Source organism: Cervus canadensis, chromosome 27 (assembly GCF_019320065.1).
Source record: "Cervus canadensis isolate Bull #8, Minnesota chromosome 27, ASM1932006v1, whole genome shotgun sequence".
NCBI lineage: Eukaryota > Metazoa > Chordata > Mammalia > Artiodactyla > Cervidae > Cervus > Cervus canadensis.
In genome coordinates this window covers 50814571-50839264 of record NC_057412.1, presented here as the reverse complement: position 1 = coordinate 50839264, position 24694 = coordinate 50814571, and the positions used below count along the sequence as shown (strand labels likewise).

Genomic DNA, 24694 nt, shown 5'->3' with positions numbered 1-24694 from the left:
CCCCTTCTCCTCCTGCCCTCAATCTTTCCCAGCATCAGGGTCTTTTCAAATGAGTCAGTTCCTCACATCAGGTGGCCAAAGTATTGGAGTTTCAGCTTCAGCATCAGTCCTTCCAATGAATATTCAGGACTGATTTCCTTTAGGATGGACTGGTTGGATCTCCTTGCAGTCCAAGGGACTCTCAAGAGTCTTCTCCAACACCACAGTTCAAAAGCACCAATTCTTCTACCCTCAGCTTTCCTTACAGTCTAACTCTCACATCCATACATGACTACTGGGAAAACCATAGCTTTGACTAGATGGACCTTTGTTGGCAAAGTAATGTCTCTGCTTCTTAATATGCTGTCTAGGTTGGTCACATCTTTCTCCCAAGGAGTAAGCATCTTTTAATTTCATGGCTGCAGTCACCATCTGCAGTGATTCTGGAGCCCAAAAAATAAAGTCTGACACTGTTTCCACTGTTTCCCCATCTATTTGCCATGAAGTGATGGGACCAGATGTCATGATCTTAGTTTTCTGAATGCTGAGTTTTCAGGCAACTTTTTCACTCTCCTCTTTCACTTTCATCAAGAGGCTCTTAAGTTCTTCTTCCCTTTTGGCCATAAGGGTGGTGTCATCTGCATATCTGAGGTTACTGATATTTCTCCCAGCAATCTTGATTCCAGCATGTGCTTCTTCCAGCCCAGCATTTCTCATGAGGTATTCTGCATATAAGTTAAATAAGCAGGGTGACAATATACAGCTTGATGTACTCCTTTTCCTATTTGGAACCAGTCTGCTGTTCCATGGTCCAGTTCTAACTGATGCTTCCTGACCTGCATACAGGTATCTCAAGAGGCAGGTCAGGTGGTCTGGTATTCCCATCTCTAGAAGAGTTTTCCACAGTTTGTTGTGATCCACTCAGTCAAAGGCATAGTCAATAAAGCCGAAGTAGATGTTTTTCTGGAACTCTCTTGCTTTTTCGATGATCCAATAGATACTAGCAACTTGATCTCTGGTTCCTCTGCCTTTTCTAAATCCAGCTTGAACATCTGGAAGTTCACAGTTCAGGTATTGCTGAAGCCTGGCTTGGTGAATTCTGAGCATCACTTTACTAGCGTGTGAGATGAGTGCAACTGTATGGCAGTTTGAGCATTCTTTGGCTTTCCCTTTCTTTGGGATTGGAATGAAAACTGATCTTTTCCAGTCCTGTGGCCACTGCTGAGTTTTCCAAATGTGCTGCCATATTGAGTGCGGCACTTTCACAGCATCATCTTCTAGGATTTGAAAGAGTTCAACTGGAATTCCATCACTAGCTTTGTTCGTAGTGATGCTTCCGAAGGTCCACTTGACTTAGCATTCTAGGATGTCTAGCTCTAGGTGAGTGATCACACCACTGTGATTATCTGGGTCATGAAGATCTTTTTTGTACAGTTCTTCGTGTATTCTTGCTACCTCTTCTTAACAACTTCTGCTTCAGTTAGGTCCAAACCATTTCTGTCCTTTATTGAGCCCATCTTTGCATGAAATGTGTTCCCTTGCTATCTCTAATTTTCTTGAAGAGATCTCTAGTCTTTCCAATTCTATTGCTTTTCCACATTAGCTCACTTATTACAACCTAGACTTGTAATATCTAAGCCCTTGCCCCTGTGTTTTTCTTTTATAGCAGCCTTGCAAAATGTTAATTCTAAATCAGTTCAGCTGTACAAATTCTTTATGCTTATTTTTCAGCTACTAGTGGGACATGGGGAGAAAAAAAATCATATAACCACGCAAATTGGTGCCACTGTTAATCAGGCTTTACCTTCACGGAGCATGTACTAACTAAACCAAAGATGTTAGAAAACTGTCTAAGGTCCAACTGAACCTAAAGCCTGATTAACATGGCACCAATCTGCGTGGTTATATGATTTTTTTCTCCCCATGTCCCACTAGTAGCTGAGAAATAAGTATAAAGAATTTGTACAGCTGAACTGATTTAGAATTAACATTTTGCGAGGCTGCTATAAATGAAAAATACAGGGGCAAGGGCTTTGATATTACAAGTCTAGGTTGTAATAAGTGAAAAATTAAGTGAGCTAATATGGAAAAACTATGTATGGCACATGGTAAGAGCTCAAATATTTACTGCATTTCATTCACTCCACATCAAGTTCTAAGTATTATAAGGTGGGCTTCCCTGGTGGCTCAGACGGTGAAGAATCCGCCTGCAATGCAGGAGACCTGGGTTCCATCTCTGGGTTGGGAAGACCCCCTGGAGGAGGGCATGACAACCCACTCCAGCATTCTTGTCTAGAGAATCCCCAGGGACAGAAGAGCCTGGTGGGCTGCAGTCCGTGGGGTTGCAAAGAGTCGGACACGACTAAGCGACTAAGCACATTGTAACACAGAACATAACACAGCCTGAGACTTCCAAGAGCTGAGAATCTAGAAGAGAAAATAAGACATGCAAGGTAATGGATGTGGGGTAGAGTGATCATATAACTTGTTGCCTAAACCAAAAAACATCTTTTAGAGTGAAAAGATGTGGAGGAGTATTATTGTTGACTATGCCAGAAATACAGTTGTAAGCCTAGAAATTCCAAGGCAAACTGGGTTATATCACCTTTATGAAAGTCACCGTAATTAAGGGTGAAAAAGAGACCTGGGAGAAGGAATGAGAGACGTGTGTAGAATGAGAAAAGTTGAAACATTTTCTTCAGCTAAGCCCAAACTAGTGATTACTAATTTTACTTGGTAATATGTGGAAAAGCAGTAGAACTGGAGCTAGATCTTATTTAGGCAAGGTAGAGTTTTTCTAAAGGTGAGTTTTTCCAAACAGAGAATGGGTACTATAGGAAGAAGGACGAAAGCAAAGAGATTCACAGAAACAGAAAATACACGGGAAGTTTGGACAAGTAAGAAAAATCTGAAGTATTGGTAACAGATAACAGTGATGAAATCAGAAAGGCAAATTCTTAATTTGGTTTCTTTGCACATCCATTTTTTTTCACTAACACTTATTTAACACTTACCAATATAGACCAGGGTTTATGCTGAGAAAGGACAGGAAGAGACACATTCCATGCCCTTCAGGAGCTTAAAATCACATCAGGGAAATTGTAAATAAGAGGGAAAAAATAAGTAATACTGAAAAGTAAAAATACAAGAAGCCAAAAAATTAGCTAGAAAAATTCATGTAGTAGAAGTTCATATATTATAGTGGAAAAAATAAAGCACAGATGAAGAAAGTAATTAGGAGATGTTCACCTGTGAATGTGACCTTATTTAGAAAACATACAGGTTCAATTTGCATATATATAAGAGAAGTACTAAAAGTCAATCATCTAACCAGCCATTTAAAAAAAAAAAGTAATAATAAAAACCCTACAAAAATTGTAGAAGAAAATACAGAACAGATAATAATGAAACAGAAAACAAACATGGGGACTTCCCTGATGGTCCAGGGTTAAGACTCCACGCTTCCAACGCAGGGGGCTTGGGTTCAAGCCCCGATTGAGGAATTAAGATCCCCCATGCCATGAGGTATGGGCCAAAATTTTTTTTAAAAGGGAAACAGAGCTTGGACAATGAGTCAAAGATAGATTCTTTGAAAGCTTTAATAAAACTGATTAACTTCTGGCAAGACTGATCCGGAAAAAAAATAAATAACCCTGAGGAAAGAGAAAGGGGGGCATTACTATCAGATACTCCAGGCAGTAAAAAGTTAGTTAAAAAATGTAACAACTTGAGGTCAGCAGAGGTGCAAGCAGGAAACACAAATTCCTATAAAGAGGCAAGGGTGCCAAACTGATGCAAGAAGAAAATGATTACTTAAAAAGTAAACTGGAACTAAAAATCCTTCCCATAAAAAAATTACTTCCAGTCTAGACAGCTTTACCAACAAATTCTACCAATTGAAAGAAAAAAAAAAGTATTAATCTTTATTAAACTCTTACACAGAATAGAAAAAGATGCAGCAATTCTCAATTTTTTTTGTGGGTCTAGCATGACCTTGCTCAAAATTTTGCAAGAGCACTGTAAGAAAATTACAGGCCAATTCAATTGATAAACATAGAGAGCAAAGAAAAAACTTAAAAAAAAAAAACCTGAATCCTGCAATATAATAAAGGATACATTCATCAAAACCAAACTGGGATTATTCCGGAAACACAAAGATGATTTAACATTTTTTTTTAAATGTAATTCACATTTAAAAAAAAAAAATCAAATGATCATCTTAAAATTAACATAAAGCATTAGATAAAATTAAACTCTATTCATGATAAAAATTCACAGGCAAACTAGGAGTAAAAAGAAAATTTCCAAAACTGATAGAGATTCAAAAAAAAAAAAACTACAGCAAACATCATACTTAATTTTGAAATGTTGAACACTTTTTTCCTCTGAGATAAGGAATGAGACAACGATGACTGTGGCCACCACTTTAATTCAACATCATAGTGGAGGTCCTAGCCAGTGCAATAAGCAAAGGAAAAGGAAAAAAAAAAGTGTAAGGATTGGAGAGAAATAAGGCTTTAATTATTCCTAGATGGCATGACTGTATAGATGGAAAATCCAGACGATTCAACAAAGTATTAGAAATAAATGAAGTTATTTAGCAAGGTCTATATTTTTATATGCCTATAAACAGTATTATTTTAAAATATCATTTATAATAACATCAAAAAATAACTTGAAATCTATAACTAAAGTAACTGAAAGTTTATAGCTGTGCAAGACTTCTACACACAAAAAAACTGGTTTAATGGAAAGAAAGTAAAGAAAATCTCAGAAAATAAGTCAGGTTCATTGAGTTGGAAGATTCAGTATTATAAAGATATCAATTTAATCCCACATTAACTCATATAGATTTAATGTACTTCCACTAATATCCCTGGAAGTTTTCTGTAAAAACTGATAAACTGCCAATAAATGTACATGGAAAGGAAAAGGACCAAGGTTAACCATAATAAACTTGAACAAGTAGGTTAACTTATTGCACCCGATCCAGGATATGCTATTATACACTTATAATCAGACACTATGCTATTTGTGCACAGACAGTAAAATGGACCAATGGAACAAAGAAGAGAGTCCAAAATTAAACCCAGGCATATATGGCTATTTTATTTATTATAAAGGCAGTACTGCAAAGCCAAGGGTCTTTTCCATAAATGGAGATGGTCAAGTGGATAATAAATGAAGAAAAAATATGGACCCTACCTCATTAACCACAAAAATAAATTCTAGATGTTATCATATTAAAGGCAAAATAATAAAGTTTCTAGGGAAAAATGTTTTCGTAATGATATAACAGACAAAGACTTTGCAAATAAGACACAAAGAATTAATTATAAAGAAAAGGATTAGTTTTGACTACATGAATATATATTAAAGTGTCTGTCCACAGATGCCATTAATATAGTGAAAAGGCCAGAGTGGGAAAAGATATTTGCAATACATCTAACTGATAAGTGGTTCACATCTAGAATTCAAAAACAACTCCTACAAATCCATAGATAAATGACAATCCAAATGAATAAAATGGGAAGTGAATGAAAAGATACTTCACAGGAGGATATTCAAATAGTCCACAATCCTTAGATCTTAGCCATCAGATAAGTATAAACTACAACCACAATATTAAATCATTATGCACTGATTGGAATGGATGGAAAAAAAAATGAAAAGACACTTACTCCTTGGAAGAAAAGCTATGACAAACCTAGACAGTGTATTAAAAAGTAGAGACATCACTTTGCCAACAAAGACCTGTCTAGTCAAAGCTATGGTTTTTCCAGTAGTCATGTATGGATGTGAGAGTTGGACCACAAAGAAGGTTGAGTGCCAAAGAACTGATGTTTTTGAACTGTGGTGCTGGAGAAGACTCTTGAGAGTCCCTTGGACTCCAAGATCGACTGCAGTCAATCCTAAAGAAAATCAATCCTGAATATTCATTGGAAGGACTGATACTGAAGCTCCAATACTCTGGCCACCTAATGAGAAGAGCTGACTCCTTAGAAAAGACCCTGATGCTGGGAAAAATTAAAGGCAGGAGGAGAATGGGACCACAGAGGATGAGATGGTTGGATGGCATCACTGACTCAATGGACATAAGTTTGAGCAAGCTCCGGGAGATGGTGAAGGACAGGAAAGCCTGGTGTGCTGCAGTCCATGGGGTTTCAAAGAGTCGGACACGAATGGGTGACTGAACACCAACAAACGGCTGGTGAGGCAGTAGAGCAACTGAAACTCTTAAACACTACTGGTGGGAAGTGTAAGCTGTAACAAACACTCAGGAAGACCTTTTCAACCAAACCATACATAAAACAAACCAGCAATTCCACTACCAAAAGAGTGACACAGATGGTCCCCAACTATCCATGATTTAAGTATTTTTCAGCTTTATGGCAGTGTAAAAGCAATATACATTCAGCAGGAAGTGTACTTCAAATTCTGAATGTCTCCTAGGCTACCAACATGTAGGAGGATACTCTCCCATGGTGCTGGGCAGGGAGGGGCAGGTCCCGGTCAGTCACGCCATCCCAAGGGTAAACAACACACACACCCATTTTTTGAGTATAGTAGTCAATAAATTACATGAGATACTCAATACTTCGTTATACAACAGGATTTGTGTTAGGAAGCTCAACTACAGGCTAACGTTAAGTGTTCTGAGCATGTCTGAGACAGGCTGGGCTATACAGGGGGCTTGCCAGGCGGTGGACGTGGTGAAGAATCCAGCTGCCAGTGCAGGAGATGCAAGAGACATGGGCTGGGTCCCTGGGTCGGGAAGACCCCCTGGAGCAGACAGTGTAACCCCACTCCAGCATTCTTACCTGGAAAACTCCATGGGCAGAGGAGCCTGGTGGGCTACAGTCCATGGAGCCACAGAGTCAGAGGTGACTGAACGACGAAGCGCGCGCGCTGCGTGCACACACACACACACACAGATATACACACAGGCTAAGCTATGATGTCTGTTAGGATACGTATATTGAATAAATCTTGACTTATATTTTCAACTTATGGGGATGTAACCCCAGCATAAGTCAAAAAAGATATGTAGTGATGTTCACAGCAGTGCTATTCATAAAAGCCTCAAAATGAAAATAACCTAAATGTCTACACAACATTAAAAATGATAAATGGTTAATTCTCCAAAATCAGCAAAGAAACAGAAAGTTCAAAAACAGGCAAAACTAATTTATGATGTTGAAGTCAGAATTGTCGTTACTACTAAAGACGAGAGAAGAATTGTGATTGGAAAACAACGGGAAGGGCTTCCTTCGTGGCTCAGATGGTAAAGAATCTGCCTGCAATGCAGAAGAACTGGGTTTGATCCCTGGGTTCAGAAGATCCCCCGGAGGAGGGCATGGCAACCCACCCCAGTATTCTTGCCTGGAGAATCCCCCTGGACAGAGGAGCCTGGCGGGCTGCAGTTCATGGGGTCACAAGGAGTTGGACGCACCTGAGTGGCTAAGCACAGACTGAGCACAATAACGGGAAGTGGGCTGGGAAGCGCTGGTAAAGATTCACTTCTTGACCAGGGTGATGTTTCTGTGGATGTGTTCACTTGGTAATAGTTCTTCAGATTACATATTCTCCGTGTATACTTTTCTGTGTGTTTGTATCTATAATATATATGCACACATATGTGTATGTGTGTGTATGTATATATATATACATATGTTAACATATATTATATTAATATTCATATGTGAGTTTTAGTATTTCCTGAATTAATGTCTCAAGTCTGGTTCAACCGAGCCCACACTTCACATCTTCAAATTCTGTATTTACCTGCCACTTTAACTTGAGCCTCAAATCTCACAATTAACACAGTCAAAACTAAAATCATTACCCCTTTGTTATGAGGTGTTATATCCCCCTTTAAAAATATACTGAAACCCTAACTCCAAGTACCTGCGAGTGTCACCTTATTTGGAAACAAGGTATCTGCAGACGTAACCAAGATGCAGGCTGAGCACGTCACACTGGAGCGGGCAGGCTTTAGCTCAGCGTGGCTGCCGTCCTCACAAGGGCAGGAACACGCCAGGACAGAAACAGGGAGAAGGGCCTGTGATGAGAGGCAGTGACTGCGGGACACGGCTGTCACCCCAGGCACGCCCAGGACTGGCGGCCACCACTGGACGCTAGGATGAGGCAAGAAAGGATTCTGCACCAGGGTTTCAGAGGGAACACGGCCCTCCTGACACCTTGCTTTCAGACTTCTGGGCTTTAGAGCCAGGAGAGAATGAATCTCTGCTACCGGAAGCCGCGCAGTTTGTAGTATTTTGCTACAGCAGCCCTAGGAAACTAATAAATCCTTCCATCTGGTAACTGACTCTTCACCTCAACCTACTTTTTAGCAGGATTTACACTCTTCTCCCATCTGCCTAACACGTAATCTCCAAATGCACTAATTTTTACTCACTCTTCATATCCTGACATCATCAAGAGGTGTTGTTTTGCCTTTTAATTCTCTTGTTTTTAAAATTTCCCTTTCATTTCTACCATCACCATCCACTTACTTTCTGTTCCTGGATGGTGCCACACCAAAGTTCCCTTCCCACCACCCTCACAAAAACCAAGAAGTCTCATCGTAAAAATTAAAAAGCTTTTCTTCAACTCTCTATAGTAGACACCCATAGAGAATCTACTCTTCTGGGCTACGGGACTCAGTAGCAGAACCTGTGAACAAAAACAGAATCGCCACCTTGAGAATTCGAGCTCTAACACAGGAATTTGGGAACAACACATTCAGTCCACAATAACTGATACGTTACTCCCCCTCAAATTATTTGTTCACCTCCTCTTTCCCAAGAGCAAGTCCTACCCTACTGTTTTTTCATTATTCCTTCATTAATTTTTTTGAAAATTAACCTTTTTCCTAAACATTTTTACTAAATTACTGAGTCATCAATTTACTTTTCTTAACTACTAAATGTGTTGATCTATGAAGATTTTATTCCCAGATTATTTATCCCTTCCCTCTCTCTGATCTAATCAATGTACCTCAACCTTTAAAATTTTTTCCAGTCCCCTCCCTACTTCCACTTCCTTCCTCTCTTCTCTTCTCCCCCTCTGCCTCTCCCTCAAAGAGCTCACCTAATCCAAATACCTCAATACTGATAATTCCCAATTCCAAGTCCTTCCCTCCTACTCTCTCATAACAAATTTCTAACTACAGCTGTAAAATACATCCCAGAGGCACCACAATTAAAATGCCTCCACAAAGTTACTAGACTGATTCATTAATCCTTCTGCAGCCATGAAATTAAGACACTTGCTCCTTGGAAAAAAAGCTATGACAAACCTAGAAAGCATATTAAAAAGCAGAGACATTACTTTGTCAACAAAGGTCTGGATTATCAAAGCTATGGTTTTCCAGTAGTCATGTTTGGATATGACAGTTGAACCATAAAGAATGCTGAGCACCGAAGAATTGATGCTTTTGAACTGTGGTGTTAAAGAAGACTCTTGAGAGTCCCTTGGACAGCAAAGAGATCAAACCAGTCAATCCTAAAGGACATCAATCCTGAATATTCATTGGAGGGAGTAATGCTGAGGCTGAAGCTCCAATAATGTGGCCACCTGATGCAATGAGCCGACACTGAAAAGACCCTGATGCTGGGAAAGACTGAAAGCAAGAGGAGAAGGGGATGACGGAGGACAAGATGGTTAGATGGCATCACTGACTCAATGGACATGAGTTTAAGCAAGCTCCAGGAGATGGTCAAGGACAGGGAAGCCTGGCGTGCTGCAGTCCATGTGGTCACAAAGAGCTGGACATGGTTGAGTGAGCAACAACAGTCCTCTTAGTCACTCAAGAACCCTAAGTTCACTCCCAACTCTTGTCTCCTCAACCATGATGATACTCAGACACCATGTGATCTACTTTTCAGATCTATCCCTCCCTTCAAACATTCCTATCAAATTGCCGTCTGTCTCCACAATCCTCTCTTCCTACGTACAACTGCAATCGTTTTCCCTTTTGCTTGTCTCTCGTATCTCCCATTTACCTTTTACAGTGCTGTCAGACTACAAAATATTCTGGAATCACAGACTCAGTAGTTACCTGCTTTCAAAAGCTTCTCACTGCCTCCCACACAAACTCTAATCTCCTCAGCATCAGCAAAGTATTTAAAAATCTAAAAAAAAAAAAAAAAATCTATGACTACCCTCCATAACAGATCATACTTGAACCACATGGAAACATTAATTCCTTCCACAGAGTCCTCAGTCCAGTGATCTTTTCAGCCTGGAATGCTTTTTTACTGACTTCTCTCAGAAATGGAAAACTCTTTAAGGTTCAGCTAGAAAATCAGGTCTTCTATTGAGTCTTTCTCAGTTAAACTCCTTCTTTTGAAGCAATTAGATACACTTTGCATTTTTAACATAAGACAATCCATTTTCCCTTGGATTATGGTCAGTTGTATTTATAAAGCACTTTACTATAGTTTAATAAGGATTTCATTTAATTTTCACAGCAACTCTGTAAAGGAGGTATCATTTAGCTAAGTGTATAAGGACTGAAGGGGCTTCCCTGATAGTTCATTTGGTTAAAGAATCCACCTGCAATGCAGGAGACCCTGGTTCGATTCCTGGGTCGGGAAGATCCCCTGGAGAAGGGATAGGCTACCCACTCCAGTATTCTTGGCCTTCCCTTGTGGCTCAGCTGGTAAAGAATCCGCCTGCAATGCGGTAGACCTGGGTTTGATCCCTAGGTTGGGAAGATCCCCTGGAGTGGGGAAAGGTTTGGACACCACCGAGCGACTTTCACTTTCACTTCACATAACAACTGAAATAGGCAAAAAGATTAAGTAACTGGGTATAAAACAGACAAAGAGAAACACACACACTATCTTCTAATCCCAAAATCTGCTGACAATTAAACTTTACATTTCTTAAAGGCAAAAGACTCCGAGGGTCCTAGCATAGCCCTTTCTGTGTAACAGATGCTTTGTGTTCTAATATTTTCTTTTCCTGTTCGACATAACCCTGTTTTACCTGTCTGAACTCAAATCATTCTTACAGTTCAAAAGTTTCATTTCCTCTAATCAGTGTTCTTGACTCTTCCAGGCCTTACTGAGCTTTTTTTTTTTTTTCTTTTAGGCTGTATCACAGTGGGTTTATAAGCTTGTGAGCACTTATTCCACTGTGGTATCCTCTGTACTACCCATCACCAGGTTGGTGCTCTAGCATTTGTTTCTTGACTGATGTGCAGTAGTCTCCTGTCCATCCCCTGCTTCAACTTGTAAACCTTTTATTTTTTGCATTAAAGGTACAGATCAACCGTTGTTATCTATATGTTATCATACTTTAACAGTAAACATCATTTAACCCACTCCTGAAATTTAAAGCACACGCGTCAAGAAAGCATTGTAACTGTCTGATGGAAGGAAAGTCTGAGTGACTGTCTCAGATGACTGTAGAGGGCAGCAAAGCAACAGCAGTGTTCGCTAAGAAAAAATATGTATTTTTCTCAGAGAACTTCAGATTTGTTTTTATATTTTAACAGGCGCTGTTAACATTAAAGCTTTTATTATAAGAGAAGAGACTTTTTAACATGCTATATAAAAACTTGACCAGCTACTTATTTACGTAAACATTTTCACTAGCAGTTACAAAATATAACAAATATAAACATAATCAAAGCCCACACTCTTCTATACACATATAGAAAATAAGCCTTACAAACAATTCATGGTTTCAAAATAGCCACCATAGTTGCTAAATCTTTTACAAATAATCTAAAAGTTGACAATGTTTTAAACTGAAAAATGTAAACATAATCTATCTTAAATACAGAAAGGAGTATCAATAGTCCAAAGAGTCTTATTTCTTGCTAAGCAAGATGCTTTCATTAGTATTACTAATTCTAACCTTGATGTGCCTTCTTTTTGTCATTCAACTGAAAAAGCTATACCAGCTTTAAAAGAAAAACAACAAATCTTTGACACTGTGCTAGTGTGCAACAGAAGGTAACAACTTGAAAGAAGAGTTTCTTCCTGTTATTTCAATACTAAAATTCACTCTGGTTCTAATGTGGACTAGGCAAATGAAACTGTGTCATCAAAATAATCACATATTCATAACCTTAAAATTGCTTATAGGAATGACAAGCTAATACAAAAGTTGATGCTCAGTACCACTGCATTACTTGCATATGTTTATGAAAGTTTTTGTTGGTGGTAGTTTTTTACCTCTTTTAAGTAGCTGCTACAGCAATTAACATATGCAGACTCCTGGTTAGTGAAAAATGCTATAATGCTCTAGCCCTGTGCCCTTAATGAGAAGGACAGGACTGTTAGCTACGTACCTTGTACCTTCTCCCATCAGAATTTCTTTAGTGAAAAATAGGAGAAGCTTTTTTAAAATTCTACATTTAAAATAATCTGGGTATTCCTTCTCACTGGAGAAAGAAATGGCAACCCACTCCAGTATTCTTGCCTGGAAAATTCCACGGACAGAGGAGCCTGGCAGGCTGCAGTCCATGGGGTCACAAAGAGCGGACATGACTGAACACACGGGTACTACTAAGCAGACTCACATACAAGACAGATTATTCCCTGACTCACTTAACATTACACTGAATTTATAACCATGAATGATTATCTCTAACCTAAATCAAATTATAAGTGAGTTTGGAGTTCATGACAAGGACACTTGTAAAATGAAATCTTAATCTAATCCACAGTAGCAATGACTAAATTAAATACTGTATTAATAAGTTTCAAAACCAATGGCCTCCAATGTTTTAGTAATGACAATAATGTCTATCATGGATAACTCAAAGAGTCACTATATGAAATTCATCTTACCATAGTTTTCCAATACTAACACTTTATTAATACTTTTGTTTTTCCTCTGAAATGAAACCATTAAAAAGAGTCAAGCACATTTTTAATTTTATACAATGCTCTCAAATGTTAAGTTGGAGTCCTAGCTGTGTACATCTATTTTTATATCCGCCTCTTGGTTTTTTCATGTCCTTTTCAGTAACTGCACTGGTATACTTCCATTAAAACAGAAAAGCTATCTTAAATATACCTACTCTATTTCTAAAACACAAACCCAGAATGATATGTATTATACATAGAGTGAGGTATATCCCAAAGAAACTGCTTAAGCTACATATATTTTCGGGTAAATAATACACGGCTAATATCAAAGAGGAAGAATTGCATTCCTCCTAGGTCAATTCCTCAAATTTCTCAGATTCAAAATGGGTAAGACAATGAGGACAGAATATAAAGACAGGTATAAAGACAGAACTAAAGAAAGCAAAAGGAATTTTTAGAAAAAAAGAAAAGGCAATGAAGAACATTTCTCACCAAGTAACATCTTTAAAGCCTATCAACCATTTCTAGTATATTGGATAAATAAATTCCTCCCCTATCTTGGAAAGTAGCAATAGAAAAAATGTCAGGATAGGAATAAATATCAAGTATACAAACCTCTTTAAGAATACATTCCCTATAGAGTGTTCTGTACAACAAAATTTCTGCAGCAAAAACAGGTTGTTTAATTAAACTGCAGAAAAGGATATTTTACTGAAGAATTTCTTACGCCATTAATAAACTAACGCACGCAGTGATTTTCCATGAGGGAGGGGGTTACACAGTTAGTTTTTCCCATTCCCAGATATATTCAATCACTGCACTGTTTTCCAGAAACTAGGGTTCTATTAAACACTTTGGAAAACATTGCTCTAAACCTAAAAGCATGAAAAAATGAACAGAATTTGCTCCAGGGACTAAGGATTTGAAAGATAGCTAGGATCAGATAGGAAATGAAGTCAAATTCAGAGAAGTTTTTCTAGTTATTTATTATAGCTATTATTCTGTTTTATTATCTTATTTCAACATGGAAGATGAAATCATAAGCTAAGTATTCTCTTGATACCCTTTTGTTGTATAGCAAATTTGGTCAATTCTAAAACACTTACTAACAGGGAAAAAAGCAAATGTTTGGGAGCAAAAGTTGCTCCCCAATAATGTCTCTGGCACAGGATTATTTTGAGCTGAAAACAACCAAGGACAAAAAGACAGAAAGAAACTGTGACTTTCCCCAACTGCCTAAAAAGGTTTTTTAGATAGTGGGCCTGGCATTGAGCTATCACCAGAGTTATCTATAAAAGTAAAGGTAAAGTGTAGTGGGGAATCTCTGCATGGCCTAGAGATCAGAGTCCACTCTATGTTCCCATGGTGTCTACAAGGCCCAGCAAACATTTGTTTACCAAACATTTGTTTTACAGCTTTATGTGAGTTGCCTTTCTCCCCTTGAAGTCTCAAATCACTACCTCCAGTACCCTGTTTTGTCTGTAGCCAAAGCTGGTATTTAATGTGAGGGAAGGGCTTCCCCAGTGGCTAGCTAGTAAAGAATCCGCCTGCAGTGAAGGAGACCGGGGTTGGGAAGATACCCTGGAGAAGGGAACTGCTACCCCCTCGAGTGTTCTTGCCTGGAGAATTCCATGAACTGTAGAGTCCATGGCATCCCAAAGAGTCAGACTCGACTGAGCGACTTTCATTTAAGCAGTTTCCTGAGTCTCTTCCATGTATACATGGCATCAAACTTCTATTTCATTTTCTCCTTTTAATCTGTCTCCTGTCAATGTAATTCAGACCACACAGGGGAAACTAGAAGGGCAGAGAAAAATTTCTCCCTCCCTGACACGTTAAAAGTCTATAAGCTTAAAAAATAACTTATGTTTATTCTGTAATAGGTGCTGGGATGCATACAGTGAAGCTTGAGGCAAAGTCTTTACTGCAAAGAGTATACATCATAGAACAACTCACAACTACATACTAAATAATGAGTAAAAAGAGTAACTAGAAAGAAAAAAGCTCACTGTATGAAAGAAGTGGTGAGCAAAGTATTCATGGAGAAAATTAATTTCAAACTGGGTGCTCCAGAATTGGACTAGATAAGAAGGAAGAGTAATATCATTTTAGGCCTTTTGAGTTAAGTACCACAGAAGGGCATAACCTACTTTGGAGACCACATATAGTTTAGACCTGCACTGTCCAATATGGTAATCACCAGCCACACCTGACTTCAGAATACATGAAATACAGCTTATCCAAACAACAATCTGTAAGTGTATAGTACACATCAGATTTCAAAGACTTACGACAAAAGAAAAAAAAAAAAGTAAAATATCTCAATTTTTAAATATCAACTGCATGCTAAATAACATTTTGGTTATACTGTGTTAAATAAAATATATTAATTTCTCAAGTTCCTTTCATTATTTTTTGAAAGTGGCATCAGGATAACTTAAAACTATGTATATAGTTCACAGATCTCTATTGGGACATTGATGGTTTAGACTAAATTTTATTTTGTTGTTAAGCTCTTGCTATAAAGAAATATGAGCACCCACTGCATACCTAGGATATGAGATACAGTAGTAAACAAAATAATGACCACATCTGGTCAAATCATATATAAAAATGCCATGATAAATAGTACTCATCAAGGGAAGAAACAATCAACTGAAGATGTCTCTTAAAACACAAACGCCCCAATCACCAGGCTACACTCTCCACCCACTTGCAAAATTCTTCATCCAGTAAGTCCACAGTGGGGCCTGGGATGCTGTTTCAAAAAAGATTTCCTAGTAACTAGTATTTGAACTTATCAATACACCGTACTTTTGCTGACCTTGGGTAGCTGAGCATAGTGATTTATAGATATTCCCTTGGAGAAAGCAATGGCACCCCACTCCAGTACTCTTGCCTGGAAAATCCCATGGACGGAGGAGCCTGGTAGGCTGCAGTCCATGGGGTCGCGAAGAGTCGGACACGACTGAGCAACTTCACTTTCAAGCATTGGAGAAGGAAATGGCAACCTACTCCAGTGTTCTTGCCTGGAGAATCCCAGGGACGGGGGAGCCTGGTGGGCTGCCGTCTTTGGGGTCGCACAGAGTCGGACACGACTGATGCAACTTAGCAGCAGCATACCCTCCTCCTTTTCAAAAGTTTTACTTCTGAAGAAATCTAACAGCTTAAAGTAAAGAGCCTCTACTGGTACAACAGTCAACCTATTTAAAAAAAAAAAAAAACGACTATTAAACTATTAACTTATTAACTTCCTATTAAAGGAAACCAAAGTAAAAAAAAAAAAAAACAAAACTGTTATAACCTCTCCTATCTATAGAGTCACAAGTATAATTAAATATCTCACAGCTACAAAATAATCATCAGAAATGCTGTCAATTCTTTGTCATTTAAACCAGTTATGAGCTGGTATGTTCTTACATACCATACCTCAAATTCCAGTTTATGAATATCTACTCACAATACTACAGGGTACTTCTTTCCTACTGATCTTAATTAGCAAACTGAATATTGGGCAATTAACAGGGCTGCAAGTAAAATAATCTCCCTGAATGCAATATTAGAGAAAACATGTAAAACTCGCAACATAAGTATGCAATACAATATCGTTTCTGAAACAGCTGTAATACTTACAATATAGCTGTATCTAGACTTACAGGAGACAGCCCTCACTAAAATTTTAAATTAATGACCATGCTGTAATAAGTGAGCCATTTAGCAAAAAACCTAAAATTCACTCTTGATAAAGATTCACAACAAGTTTTATTTACATAAATAATCAATCTATGTCAGAGCCTAAAACAGAAAATCATAAGTTTCATAAACTCAGGAAAGGATATGGGTTCAAGACAATTTCAGATGAAAACATAAAAGGTAACCAAAAGCATGACATTAATGGTGCTAAGATTTTTGGATCTAAGTTTCTGACACACTCATTACTTACTTAAAGGTTCTTTGATTTTAGCCTATATTTACATATTAATAAGCCATTATTAGGGCTTCCCTGATAGATCAGTTGGTAAAGAGTATGCCTGCAATTCAGGAGACCCCAGTTCAACTGGGAAGATCCTGGGTTGGGAAGATCCACTGGAGAAGGAATAGGCTACCCACTCCAGTATTCTTGGGCTTCCCTGGTGGCTCAGTTGGTAAAGAATCCGCCTGCAATACAGGAGACCTGGGTTTGATCCCTGGGCTGGGAAGATCCCCTGGAGAAGGGAAAGGCTACCTACTCCAGTACTCTCGCCTGGAGAATTCCATAGACTGTATGGTTCACAGGGTTGCAAAGAGTAGGACACGACTGAGAGACTTGCACTTCACTTCACTTCGGCTATTATCAATTAAATGCCACATCCTTCACAAATCATGTATTCAGTATTGCCAACTTTATGGAGACTTTAATAGAGTATAGAATACGCCATAGGAATATGTTATTTACTCACTAATTTTTTAAGGGGTAAGCAACAGAATACCAAAATACTCCTTTTTAACAAGGGTATCACAGCCAGCTTCACTTCAATCATTTTCAAATAAAAGGCAATAAGCCATAAGTTTTGTTCCTTAACTATACAGATGCAAAATGTACCTTAGAGTTGCTGAATCACTTTTTACACACACATATATACGCATAAGTGACATAAACAAGGTTAAAACAGTAAATATACCCACACTCACAAATATATTATTGACTAGCTTTTCCCATTTCTATTTTGGACAGTGTAGCTAAATGCAAAATTTGCTCTTTTTTGCTTCCTTTTAAATTTGGGTCACTTTCCAATTATATCCGTCTTAGAAGCAGGAAGATTGATATGGGCAATATATATTGTAGGCTCCAACCTGATAATACCAGTAACTTGCTAAAGTAGAAATGAAATTATGACTCCATCTTCAACTGCACAGTTTCAACTCTACACTTTCAGTATAACCACTAACATTCTAAGTGATCACACAGAACAGCCAAGTCCTAAAACATTCTCCATCATTATGGAACCATCCAATTCCATGTAGATTCCATACAATTACACAGCTGGGTTAATTTCACTACATCCTAACATTCTGAAAACTGGTCTGTATACTTATCTGAGGTAAATTTAACAAATACTTCAAGAGCACTGACTGGGCTATACATTCAAAATAAAGATGAAAGTATAAAAAAAGCAAGTCAATCAAGTTGAAAACCCAATTATTGAAGTCATCAGGGTAAAATTTAAGAATGACAAACAGTTGGTCTCTCTTTCTTGTTTTAGTAGCTAAGTCGTGTCCAAGTCTTTTGCCACCGCGTGGACTACAGCCCACCAGGCTCCTCTGTTCATGGGATTTCCCAGGCAAGACTGCTGACACGGGTTGCCATTTACTGCTTCTCTAGGGGATCTTCCCAACCCAGGGATGGAACTCATCTCCTGCACTGGCAGGCAGATTCTTCACCACTGAGCCACCAAGGAAGCCCCTAATAATAATATGAAATAAAATAAATGCTAAAATTTGAATGTATATTCCATGCATTCTGCTATTTTCTTTCATTTAATCCTCACAAGAACTCTATAAACAAGTTGATATTACCCTTTTTTGAAGAGATGAGAAAACTTAAGTTTACTGAGGTTAAATAACTTGCCAAAGAGTCACACAGCTGGTAAGTGACAATCTTTTTTCAGATTCAAACTGCCTATTTAGTATCTTAACCATAAAGTGCAGAGAGCAAACTTATACCACCTACCACAGTGACCTATCTCAGTAAGAAAATCTGACTCAACTGATTTTTTCTTAGGTAACTTTTTTCCCTCAGTTTACACTAATATCCCTATATAGTTGGTTAGGTATTCCTCTTCTGGGTAATCAACAGTACCTCATGCACAAATCTATCATAAACACCAAGCTGTCCTATATGAAAGTCGCTCAGTTGTGTCTGACTCTTTGTGACCCCGTGGGCTGTAGCGTGCCATGTTCCTCTGCCCGTGGATTTCTCCAGAGAAGGATCCTGGAGTGGGTAGCAGTTCCCCTCTCCAGGTGACCTTCCCAACTCAGGGATCGAAGCCGGGTCTTCTGCACTGCAGGTGGATTCTTTACCGTCTGAGCCATCAGGGAAGTCCTCCAGTCATCCCTTTACATTACGTCTTTATACTGAGGTAAGCTCCCTGAAGCCAGGACTCTGCCTTATTCAGTGTCCTCAAGTGTCTAACAAGTGCCATGAATAAAGCAATTTCTGAAAGTGCTGTTAAATGGTCCATCATCATATTAGATTTTTTCTTCTATAATCTTCTAAATATCTATTTAAGATAAAACCTTGTTGAAAATGGGAAGAGCTGGAACTTAGGTCAATAGTCTATCTTCTCTCTCATCGATACGACATCCCTGCTAATATTCTCTGTCCCTCAAGAAAAATATTGGAAGGGAAACTAACATAAATCTCATCACATATGAATTGATTATTGGCATCATAAAGAAATATGGACTTCCAGAATTAAATAAATGAGGTTTATCAAGTCAGAAAATGTTGAAAATCTAGTCCTCTTAACCTTTATACCTATGATTTATCAGGTTTAATACACATACACATACACACACAAACTAACCCTGACGAGTGAGAATTTCAGTTCTTCAAATAGGACAGATAATGTACACCCTTCAAAAGAGCAAATCTAATTACTTTTTTACAGTTTTCAGAATATCATGTCTACTAGTTTGAATGTGAGGGTTTTTTATAGCAGTAAAATTAGCATGACATAAAAATGATACTGTGCTGAGAGGATACTGCAAGAGTTTAGCATAGGTACAGCCATGCTACATGCAACCAGAATATCAAAAACCGCAGCAAAAAGAAAAAAAGAATCTGTATGTGGTAAAAATAAGTAAAGCACTCTAATTAACAAATCATCATAGAGTCATCTCTTTAAAGCCTAAACATCTTCTCATTTCTAACAACTTCCAAAGCATTGTAACTCAACTACACTTCAACAAAATTTTATAAATAAATAAAACTAAACTCAAACATCAGTACATGCCAAAGCTTGTAAGTAGTACTATGAATGTTAGATCAATGAACAGGTTACAAAAAGAAATTTCCGTTTCCATACTTACTAAGTATCCATAAATCAGGACAACTGTGCCCTATTCAAAGACTTAATTCTAAAATAAAGGTTGATGGAAAAAAAAAACTTGTCATAACGGTTCACAAATTAGGGTGTTATAACACTATAAGCCAAAAAAAGGAAGCTCTTTAAATGAGCAGTGCACAGTAATACAAAGCTAGTGTCTGTCTCTACAACTACAAGCAGAGACAACTCTTAAAAACTTAAATTTACATCTCTCTAAATCACAGTCCATTTGCCTATACTACTTGAATTTTCAGAACTCTAAAATATCAAGCACATTATTGAGATGATTTTTTAATTCCTTTCTTCTTTCATGTGAATTTCAATGTGTTTCTTCAAAAAGTAAACACCACTTTACTTTCACAATAACTATGAAATTACCCAAATTTAATTTTCCTTGTATTACCTGTACATATTACCTTGCTTCAGTCTTCTATGGGGCTTTGCTTAGCTGGATAAACCTTTACTGCAAGTATAAATATTCTTAGTCTTTAACACAATCTGAATCAGAATAGTAAACTGTTAACATCCCCCTCCCATTTTCCTCCCACATTAAGGAGTATTCCACAAGACTTCTTAATGCAAAAGAACAGTACACAAAATTCAATCCAGAATCTTCAATATAAATAAGTAACAGCATTAAGAACTGTGTCCTGAAACCAAACATCTGAGGAGTGGACTACAGAAACAATGTAGATTAGATAACATGCCATTTATCATACTATACTCTGTAAATCAGAAACTGTCATTACAGTGCTTTAAACGTGACAGTGATTTGGTAGTGGAAATTCTCAGCCTATAAGGGGCACTCAATCTCTTGAAAACTTTGCCTTCCTCATAACCAGCTACCCCAACACACCCACACGGTACAGGGGTATAGGATTCTCTTCTAAATCACACCATCCAAGAAAACCGCACACATCTCTTCTTGTAGTAAATACTGGTAAAACTTCCTGGTTTCTTCTAAAATTTCATTAAACGCTGACATCCAAGAGCAGATTTATGTACCAGAAAAACGTCTCAGGTAAAACACACTTTGAGCAAGCCTAAGTTTTCCTCTCCACTTTCCTGCTAAGTGGGAGTCATCGAATGAATAACGTCCTGCTGTGTTCCGGTATTACCAAAAGACAAAGCCAGTCCCCAGAGCTAGACCGGTGGCCTTAGTCTCCCAAATCGCCGCCTTCCATTAAGGATCACGTAAGTCTACGTCTCTCGCATGAAACGGAGATATTTATTTAACGATACTCTTAACAAGTAGGCTTCTAGTCTCCGATGCCTAGGAAGTGAACTTACAATGAGACCACCTCCCAAATGCGACACAACTGTAATAGAACATGTGGGAAGAACGGTAGGGAAGAGGCGCGGGGCTTATTTGACCAGAACAGCCGGGGCACAGCCAATGCAGTCAGGTATTTTACACATAAATCAAAGTCCTGAAGACAAATTGGCTCAGCTAAAATAAACATGGACAGTGAGACAGACGTCCCACAAACTGGAAGGCAGCGATAGGCTCAATGCAAAGCGATCCAGAGGCTGCCAGGGCAGAAAGGGGCGGTAGGATCGAAGAAAACTGTAGGGGAAGCTGCAGGGTGGGTTGACACGGTGCCTTCTCCCGGGTGGAAGGAGAAGCGGGGTGGGAACCCAAAGGCTTCTTTCCGTCGTCGGTTCTTGCGTTCCTAAAGGTATCTAGGCTCACAGCTCAAGTTTCACCCGGGGAAAAAATGAGGCGGCAAACGAGCATCCCATCACCTTAGCGCCAGCACAGAAGTCCGTGCTCTCTGCTTCCTCCGCGTAGGAGCGAGCAAGTAACGGTCCCGAGAGCAAACAGCGAGGGACCCCTGTCGCGCCGAGCACTCGGCGTCCGGACGGAGAACCCCGCAGCCAGACCCCGACCGGCAGCGTGGCGAGCCGCGCGGCCGCGGGGGAGGGGAGCGGGCAGTCGGCGCCTCACCCGCCGGCCCCGGCCCTTCCCCGGCCTCGCCCCGGGCGCGGCGAAAAGTTTCCAGCCAAAGTCCACGGCACCCGCTCGCGCAGCCAACCGCCGAACACAACCGCCTTCCGCACGAGAGAACGGCCCGCGCCGGCCCGGCCGCGGCGCAGGGACCCTCGGCCGCGCCTCCCCTCAGCCCGCGCCGGCGGCCGAGGTTCACCTACCACAGAGCCAGGAGAAGAGCAGCAGCGGAAAGAGCAGCAGCGGCGGCGGCGGCGGCGTCGGGGGCGGCAGCAGGAGCCCGGCCCCGGGGGGAGAAGCGGAGGAAAGTTGTGCCTTGCCGCCTCCGGGGCACAGTGGAGCCGGCCCCGGGGTCCGCGCCATCCCCCACCCTCCCCCCGGCCCGCTGGTTCTCCCGCCGCCCGGCTCCCCCGGCCCCGGTGCCTCCGGCTCTGGGCGGCGGCGGCGGCAGTGGCCTCGGCGGAAGGTCCGGTGCGCGCGTCCCTAACTCCCAGTTCTTGAGCCGTCGCCGCCGGCTGACACTCCGCCGAGCGCTCGCGGCTGCTTCGACTCCGCCGTCGCCGACGCCACTGCCGAGGCTGAGGCGGGAGCCGCCCGCCGCCGCCGCCGCCGCCACTCCCCTCCCCCCCAGCCCGGCACCCGCCCACTTCGAACTCCTGGGAACTCGGAGCGCACCACCCCGCCCCGCGCGGGAGGGGGAGAGGAAGCCGGACCCTCCGAGCAGGAGCAGGGACGCGCCCGCCCAACCCGCGCAACTCGCGCTCCCGTCTGATGCCCGAGTGCGAGCCGCGACACTCCTCCCACCCCGCCCTCCTCACTCGCCCCGCCCCTTTCAAAAAAAAAAACCCCAAATCTCTTTTCTCCTCCAAGATAACGGGGTTTCTCCCAAAGCAGGGCTTTAAAGAGGCCAGAAAATCTGGAATGGGTTAGTAGGCCCCGCCCCTCGCGATCCTGCCTTGCCCCCCCTCCCCAGCCTTTCCAATGGTCTCGCCCACTCCGCCCTTCGCGGGTCCGCCGCGGCCCCAGCTCGGATAGAGGCGGAGGGCGGTGGGACGGTCGTGCTCGCAGCTAAGCCAGCCCGGGCGGCTTTCTCCCTCTGGCGGGGACCCGGAGGAGAGAGGGGGTGGGGAGAGGAAGGCACGATGGGGCTGCCCTTCCGTTGCCCCGGCTAAAGGTTCCTGTCTGGGAAGCTGGACGTATTCTGCGGGGCTCGTCCTCTCCCTCCTCGCCGGGGCCTGGAAGGAGAGACTTTCTCCCTCCTGCTTCCCGGGACAGCTGAGCTCTCCGAATCCCGCCTTTCTTCCCAGCCCCTCTTCCCCCTTAGCCCGCCGAGGCACGTTTGCACAGGCGTTTTTCTTGCCCCTTTCTCACGGAGGGCAGTTTGGTGAAAGGGTCGACGGAGCCGGGCAAGGAGAGGAACCGCACGAGGTCTTTTCTCGCTCTCGCTTCTCTGGCCGCCCGGCGGTCCGCTGTCCTCGCCGGGCGGCTGGCAACAGGAGGCCGTGGATTTCCCTGACCGGAGCGCCTGTAGTGCGGTGGTGTTTTTCTTTGGTTTTCTTTCATTTGCATGTTCGCACATGTGATTTTATTTTCGTTGCCTGTTTTCCTGTGCACTGATCGCGGGACAGTGACCTCGAGAAATATTAAATATTTGCCCGTGAAAGGAGCGTCTGTGATCCTCCGCGACCCTCCTTCACCCCGGTGGCTGCGCACCCTGCCCTCTTCATTTGCCCGCCACGCACTGCCCCGGTGGCTTAGCCTTGGAGCCGCAGCCACCGGCGGTTCTGGGGGGGTGGGGGACAGTTTCCACTCTCCCGAGGGGGGCTGGGGGCGGAGGACACGCATCCTCAATCCTGACACCATTAATTTTATGTTGGTCCTGCCATCGCCACCGGATAGCCACATATGTGCTCCAATAAGAATAGTCAAAAAAGGATGTGGCCGCCTGTCGCAGCTAAACGAAAGATTCTCTCTCGCCAAGATCACGCTGTCCTCCGCGTTCAGTCGCTAGGGCTCCCCGGCCTCCACCCACTAACTTAACGTTTTACTCACCTCCAAGACTACACGCAGGTCTACCCCTGCCCACCGCTCTTTTTTTCTTTCTTAACTTCCGCCGCCCATCCTGTCTTCCAGCGCTCGGTTTAAAGACCTCTTTTCCTCCACCCTCTTTTCTCGCTCCCTCTCCATTCCTGTCTGCCTCTGTCGTCCCCTGTAAGCCTGTCTCCTGCAACCGCTCCTTTCCATCACCTAGTCTGAATGGACTTAAGAATAAACCCTGTCCTGCGTCGCTCCAGGAGATGCCCTGATGATGATCATAACTGACTAAATGTAGCTATTGTGACATTCCTCAGCTGTGCTGACACCACCGTTTCCCTTGAGAAAAAATTCCCCCCTATTTTCACATTCCCTAAACCTAATTTCACAGTTAAATTTAGACAGAGCCCACTGCGCCATGACTAGCTAATTATGTTTAGATAGCACTTTAACACGTTGTTGATACTCAGTTAAATGTTAAACAGCCAGAATTTTAATACTGCTAGCCAATTCATTCCCCTAGTCTTTCCCTGATAGTTCCAGTCTCCAGATAAAAAGTAAGATTTGAAAAGGTGCCAAAGACTTAATATGGGGGCCATCATGCAATTGCTACAGAGACCATGAGGGATTAGGCGGTTTAGTGCTTCTCAAAGGGATGATACGGAGCTTTAAAGAATATATTTCCTCCATATTTTGAGAACTGGATTAGTATGCTCTGATTATATTCTCCTCTGACCTAAAGTGAAGGGAGCATGGAAGGACCAGTATTTTATAAACGTAATATAAAATTGAAAAGAGCACCATGCTGGTGTTTT

General features: G+C 41.2%; 1 protein-coding gene across 5 annotated transcripts in view; it reads right to left on the bottom strand.

Moving 5' to 3' along the window:
- The window catches only part of NECTIN3 (nectin cell adhesion molecule 3), a 134544-nt gene extending 112179 nt beyond the window's left edge, over nt 1–22365 (bottom strand). For 3 of the 5 annotated variants that reach the window (XM_043449088.1, XM_043449089.1, XM_043449087.1), the window contains exon 1: nt 22049–22347. In XM_043449088.1, coding sequence (XP_043305023.1) covers nt 22049–22208 — 160 coding nt within the window. In that variant the 5' untranslated portion in view covers nt 22209–22347. Of the gene's footprint in view, nt 1–22048 lie in introns of all 5 variants that reach the window. The other 2 variants (XM_043449085.1, XM_043449086.1) reach the window with 2 other exon arrangements.
- Between the last annotated feature and the right edge of the window lie 2329 nt (nt 22366–24694).